General features: G+C 60.8%; 1 protein-coding gene across 1 annotated transcript in view; it reads right to left on the bottom strand.

Annotated features, from left to right (window-relative positions):
• Positions 1-452: 452 nt before the first annotated feature.
• The window catches only part of SLIT1 (slit guidance ligand 1), a 61334-nt gene continuing 55786 nt past the window's right edge, over positions 453-6000 (bottom strand). Inside the window, exons 29-38 of the mRNA XM_057403631.1 lie at positions 5825-5964; positions 5407-5500; positions 5090-5227; positions 4482-4719; positions 4252-4382; positions 4005-4159; positions 3619-3907; positions 2795-3006; positions 1869-2715; positions 453-651 (exon numbers count right to left, since the gene is read on the bottom strand). Of these exons, the coding sequence (XP_057259614.1) occupies positions 2471-2715; positions 2795-3006; positions 3619-3907; positions 4005-4159; positions 4252-4382; positions 4482-4719; positions 5090-5227; positions 5407-5500; positions 5825-5964 (1642 nt within the window). The 3' untranslated portion in view covers positions 453-651; positions 1869-2470. The remainder of the gene's footprint in view (positions 652-1868; positions 2716-2794; positions 3007-3618; positions 3908-4004; positions 4160-4251; positions 4383-4481; positions 4720-5089; positions 5228-5406; positions 5501-5824; positions 5965-6000) is intronic.

Below are 6000 nucleotides of genomic sequence, written 5' to 3'. Positions count from 1 at the left end.
TCCCTCATCCCAAAGAGTTGTAGGTGCCCCGTGTCCCCCACAGCCACTCCATCATGGCAGCAGGCACCCAGCCCTGAGGTTTCTCATGCTGCCCCACTCATGACCCAGGGAGTAATGGCTCCTTTTGCAAGGCATTGAATGGATAACCCCAGCTCTCTCCAGCGATGAGCCCTCAGCCCAGGATGCACATCCCTGCACCATGTAGTAACATGGTTTAGTGGTTGTCTTGGCAGTCCTGGGGTGATGGTTGGACTTGATCATCTTGAAGGTCTTTTCCAACCTAGGTGATTCCATGATTCTGTGTGGGCAATTCTCTGGCCCAAAGAGGTGGCCAGGACTGCTCCATCACCCATGGTAGGACCAACACTCCCCAGCCTGTGCCACCTCCTCATATGCCCAGCAGCTCCCCAGCACCAGCTACCACCTTTCTCCAGGAAAGAAGAGGCCAAGCCTCTGAATGAATAAATGTCATGTTCACATGGAAGACAACATAGACAATACCAAACATCTCCTAAAACAATACAGCCTCTGCCAGCGGAAGGATGCTCATTCCTCCCTTGCCAGCCTAGTACAAACCAGCGTCTTCAACAGTGACACACACAAACCCCACAGGCCAAATAAAGCCACCGTCATTTTCCTGCCCAGTAGCATCTGTAAACAAAAAGAAAACATCATTTGTTGACCCCGAACATATAAAAATACTATAACAAAATGAAATACAAATATATATTAGAATCTGTAAGTATTCTGTATAAAGAGATACTTTAGCGGTTAGCGTACAGCAAGAACAGAAACACAACACAACCAAGCCCCAGCTGGGCCATGGGCAGAATGAGACACGTCCTGGCTCCTCTGTGCAGCAGAGGGGGCTCCTGTGGAGAGGGCGTTGATGGCAGAAACATATCCCCATGGTGGTGGGAACGTCCTGGATGCTGTTGGTGAGCAGGGATGGTGATGGCACCCGCAGAGCTGGATGCGTGCAGTGGAGATGCCCAGAGCCTGTTCACAGCTGGCGGTGCAGACTTGAAGCCAATGCGCTGCAGCAGTGTGCTGGAGAGACCTGGTGCTGCAGCCCTGGGGTGAGTTTGTCCATCCCAGTGACATGGTGATGCACTGTCCAGCTGCGTGCAGTGTCCCAGGTCTGGCACTCACCATCCTTGGCCCCCACAGGCAGAGAAGCGATGCTGCTATGGAGGGTGCATGCAGTACCCCGCCATGGGGTCCCTTGTGCTGCACTGGCAGTGGTGCTGGGCCTGGTCCCACAGTGCGTCCACCAGCACTGCTGACTTTGAAGAGGAGCTGCCTGAGCATCCGCACCCGTGTCCAGGAGCTGGTGGGATCTGTCATGGCAGCAGCGTCAGCTCCAGGCTTGAGCATCTTCAGCCTCTTCAGGCAGCCCTGGCACCCACGAGGCTGAGGTCCCAGTGATGGGCACTGGTGATGGGCATGGCAAACCCGCACCCCAGCTATCATACCCTGGCTGGCTGGGCCAGAGGGACATGGGGCACCATTGTCCAGTGGCAGAAACCATTCCACAGGGTTAAGCCTGGAGGAAAGGGGTTTCTGTGCTGCCCCATACCTCTGAGCAAAGCCACTCAGCTGGGCTGATGGTGCTTGGAGCCTCCCTCCATCTTAATGGCACAGTGGCAGGGCTGGTGCCGGGACCCCCACAGAAATCTGCACACCACTGCCTGTGACCCACACAGTGTTCTTGGGACCACCCTGGTTCTGCCCCATGGCACCTGTGCCACCACAATGGGCTGGAGCTGTGCCCAAGCACCCTGGAGCCTCGCTGGCAAGCGCACAGCCTGGGGTGCCACCAGTGGGTCAGCCTGTGGCAGTGGAACTGCTGACATTTGAGTACTCACTGCTGCTGCCATCAGGGCAATGGCAGATCCTCAGCAGGGAGTCCAGGGCTGCCAGAGGAGAGGATGTGAAGCAGCGCTCCAGGTTCACAGGACCACAGGGTGTCAGCTACGCTGCACAGCCCTCTGCCAGCCACAGCCCATGAAGCTCTGCCATTTCAGACCCCTCTGCTCCAGCCCTGGGTGTTGGAAAAGATCCCGGCTCACTGGTCTGGACACAGGGGATGGGGCTGCCAGGGAGGGGACACACCAGGGGATGCAGACGCTGCCCTCTGTGGCTGTGGGGCTGCACTGGGGAATAGGCCAAGTGCCGCATGGAGTCGACGGGGGCAGCTGGGCAGTGGCCACCCGGTATCCACACGTCTGTGTAGCTGCAGTTCTTAAAAAATTCTCTATCTACACATTTGTTTTGTGGGTTTTCTTTTTCCTTTTCTTTTTCCTTTTATCCCAACCCTCGAGATGCAACAGCTCTGCCCTCCGCCGGGCTCCTCTGGTGCAGTCCAGGAACACCCAGCCAGCAGCATTATGGCCACAGGGCAAAGCGAGGTCCTTGGCTCTTGGGAGGGCTCCCCGCTGGCCCCCAGCTCACCAGGGCCGGTGGCTGCTCACAGGCACTGGCTGCAGCCGCACTTGCTGGGCTTCTCCACCTCTTCCACGAAGGTTGCGCCGTTGCTGCACTCGAAGGCGTATTTCCTGCGCCGGAGCCGCAGGCCGGTGCAGCAGCCGGCGCTGGGGCCCCCGCACGTCCCTCGGCATTCCACCCAGGCCACCGGCCGCGTTGTCTGGCAGATGGCATAGCCCCGCTGCACCTGGTGGTAGTCCCGCACCGGCTCCCCGCGGCACTCCGGCTCTGTGGGACAGCGATGCTCAGACTGGCATCCCAGCATGGGGCTGCCCCTGCCCTGGGCACCCACCTCCCCGGCTCCTACCTTGGTCACAGAGGGCTCCGGTGTAGCCGTCATGGCAGTCGCAGGTGGGCTGGCCGCCTGGGGTGAGGCGGCAGTGGCCATGGGCACAGGGCTGGCGGTGGCAGGGGTCAGGCGGCTCAGTGGGCTGGTTGCAGAGGGTGCCCTGGTAGCCCTCGTGGCACTGGCAGGTGTAGGAGAGGGCGTCGAGGGGCAGGCACAGCCCATGCACACACCTGTGGACACCCAGCATCATCAGGCAGCTGCCAGCATGGCACCGGCACGGCACTGCACATAGGACCAGCACGGCACTGGTATGGCACAGCCATCGTGCCATGGGTCTGGCGTGGCACCACACCACTCAGTGAAGTGGCATTGCCACCGCATGGCACCACCAGGACAAGCCAGTCCCAGGGGACTGCAGTGGACAGCCAGTAGGAGGGGTGAGCTGGGCAGGCGGTGAGGAGGGACAGCCAACGGAGAGAGCAAGGATGAGAGGCGGACAGTGAAGAGCAATTAATGACAAGGCAGGCAATGGGGAAAGACCAACGGAGTGGGGCAGTTGTGGTGGGGCAGACAATGAGGAAGGGTCAGACAATGAGCTAGCTGAGTGAGGTTGTTGTGGCGGGGCAGCCAATGGAACAGGGCAGTTGTGGTGGGGCAGTCAGACATCCAATGGGGCAGGTGAGTCACACTGGGCAGCAAATGGCTCAGGACCATTACTGTTGGACAGCCAATGGGGCAGCATCATAGCCTCAGGACAGCCAATGGAGCAGATGGGTCACTGCAGGGCAGCCAATGGGACAAGACTATTGCTGTAGGGTAGCCAACGGAGCGGGGTCACTCACTTGTGCCCCTGGCAGGGGCCGCCATGGGGCTGATCGCAGTGGGGCCCGTCCCAGCCAGGCTCGCAGTGGCAGATGGGGCCCTGGGCGCCGGTGGGCTGGCAGATGCCATGCAGGCAGTAGAGCTTGCGGCAGGGCTCGCAGCCCGGCACCACCCCTGGCGTCATCCGCGTCTTGGTGAAGTCCTGCAGCTCGTTGTTGATGTAGAGGTTGCGGATGCACCCGTGGAAGCTGGTGCCATTGAGGAGCTGCCAGAGGCGGAAGGCAGCCGAGTTGACATCCACAGGCATCCCTGGGGAGAGCAGGACCGTCAGCACACACGGGTGTCCCCCGTGTCCCCACCACCACCTCTCCACATCACCCGGTCGCCCCTCTGGCCCCTGTCCTACCTCCCACATAGAGGGGAGCCTCGCTGTTCAGTGTGTAGTGCTTGCCCGAGTTGTCCATGGTCATGGGGCTGCCACCATCGATGGAGAGGTTCACCATCTGGTCGAAGGTCACCAGCTCCACGGTGTGGAACTGCCCGTCGTTGATAGTCTCAGCACTGGTGGAGACAGCTGGGTCACTGGGGAAACCCCCCAAGCCTGTGCAGTGGGGGTGGTGATCCCCCGTGGGTGGGGAAGGAGTGGCAGGTACCTGTAGATGGCTGAGCTGGGGTGGGTGCCGGGGTCATAGCTGACCCTGACGTGTCCCTGGTACAGCTCCACAGCCATGTGGTCGCTGTCGCCATTGTACAGCAGGATGCCGTTGCCTTCAGCCGTGGAGACCTGTCAGGGGAGAGGTGGGAGCCCACATCCCTGGGGCAGCACCCCCATTGCCACCCCCTCCCCCCCCCCCCGGTGTCCCCATGCCCCCTCAGCCCTCACCTGCAGGGTGATATTGGCCCGGGGCCAGTCCTGCAGGTCAGTGAACTGCAGGTACGTGTCGCGGTCCACAAAGTTGACGCTCAGCAGTTTCTCACACTTGGGGCCACCGAAGCCGGGCAGGCACTGGCAGAGGGCACGGGTACCCCGCTCCACGCACAGAGCCCCATTCTGGCACTCAGCTCGCTCACAGAGGCTGGGCTGGCTGGCAGCATGGGGCGGCATCTCGCAGAGCTGGCCGCTGTGGGGCCAAGGGTGCTGCTAAGCATGGGGCTTGGAGAGCGCCCTATGGGGCTCTAACAGCACTCCCCTGATTTGGGTCCTCAGGGAGGCTCTCCAGCCAGTGGCATCTGAGGGATGCTGGGATGCTGAGTGCTGCCCTTGGGTCCCTCCCCAGGGATGCTGGTTTCCCCCAGCCTTCATCCCTGAAGACCCACACCTCCAGACCCAATCCTTCCTCTTGCACTGGATGGATGGATGGATGGATGGATGGATGGATGGATGGATGGATGGATGGATGGACGGACATGGTAGCCAGGGTTGGTTCCTCCTGCATAGTGCCATGTAACCATCCCCGCTATCCCCAGTGTCCCACATCTTCCCAGTGGTACCTGTAGCCCTCGGTGCAGAGGCAGGAGTAGCCGTTAACCTCGTCCAGGCACTGGGCGTTGTTCTGGCACCGGTGGTCCTGGCAGTCATCGAAGTCCTCGCTGCAGTTGCTCCCCACGTAGCCAGGCACACATTCACACCTGGGGCAGGAGGGGGGCTCACTGCTGCCCCTTCCTTCTCCCCCATGCTGGTGGGTACCTGCTCCTCCTGGCATCCCCCTCCCCATAACCCCTTCCCAGCCTGTGAGCTGCAGCCCCCCAAAACCAAATCTCCCCCACCAGGCAGCTGGGACAAAGCAGTCTGGGGAGGGGGAGCTCACCTAGGCCCCTGGCTTGTGGAGACACAGGTAGAGCCGTGCTGGCACGGACTGAGCTCAGCTGAGCAGAAATCCAGTGAATGCTCACAGAAATCCCCTGCAGGGTAGAAATAGGGACACCAAGGATGCTCAGGAGCTCACATTACCACAGGCACTTGCCCGAGTTGTTCATGGTCGTGGGGCTCTATGGCTGTGGCCTGTGGCCACAGGCAGCTCCTGCCTGAGTCAGGCACCAAGGGCATCCCAGGGTGTGGGGGCTCAGTTGGATGTATGAAAACTGGGCCTAGAGGCCATGGTGATGGGCACCGGGACAGCAGGCAGAGGAGCTATTAGCCCTCGTTGGTGGGAAGCGAGAAGCAGTGGGCACATACCCCTGCCAGGCCTGCGAGGTTTGGGGATGCTTAGCCCTCATTCCAGGTACCTGTGTAGTGGGCAGGGCACAGGCAGGTGTAGTTGGTGGCAGTGGGCACGCAGGAGCCCCCATTCTCACAGATGTGCTCCTTGCAGGGGTCGCTGGTGGCATGGCAGTTCGGACCCTCAAAGCCCGCTGGGCACAGGCACCTGCATGGGGCACAGGGAGGTGTCATGGGGTGGGAA

Source organism: Pezoporus wallicus, unplaced genomic scaffold, assembly GCF_028554395.1.
Source record: "Pezoporus wallicus isolate ANWC-B61680 ecotype Strahan unplaced genomic scaffold, APGP_CSIRO_Pwel_v1 contig_12993, whole genome shotgun sequence".
In the NCBI taxonomy this organism is placed as follows: Eukaryota; Metazoa; Chordata; class Aves; order Psittaciformes; family Psittacidae; genus Pezoporus; species Pezoporus wallicus.
Note: the sequence above shows the minus strand (reverse complement) of the source record. Positions and strands in the feature narration are given on the sequence as shown.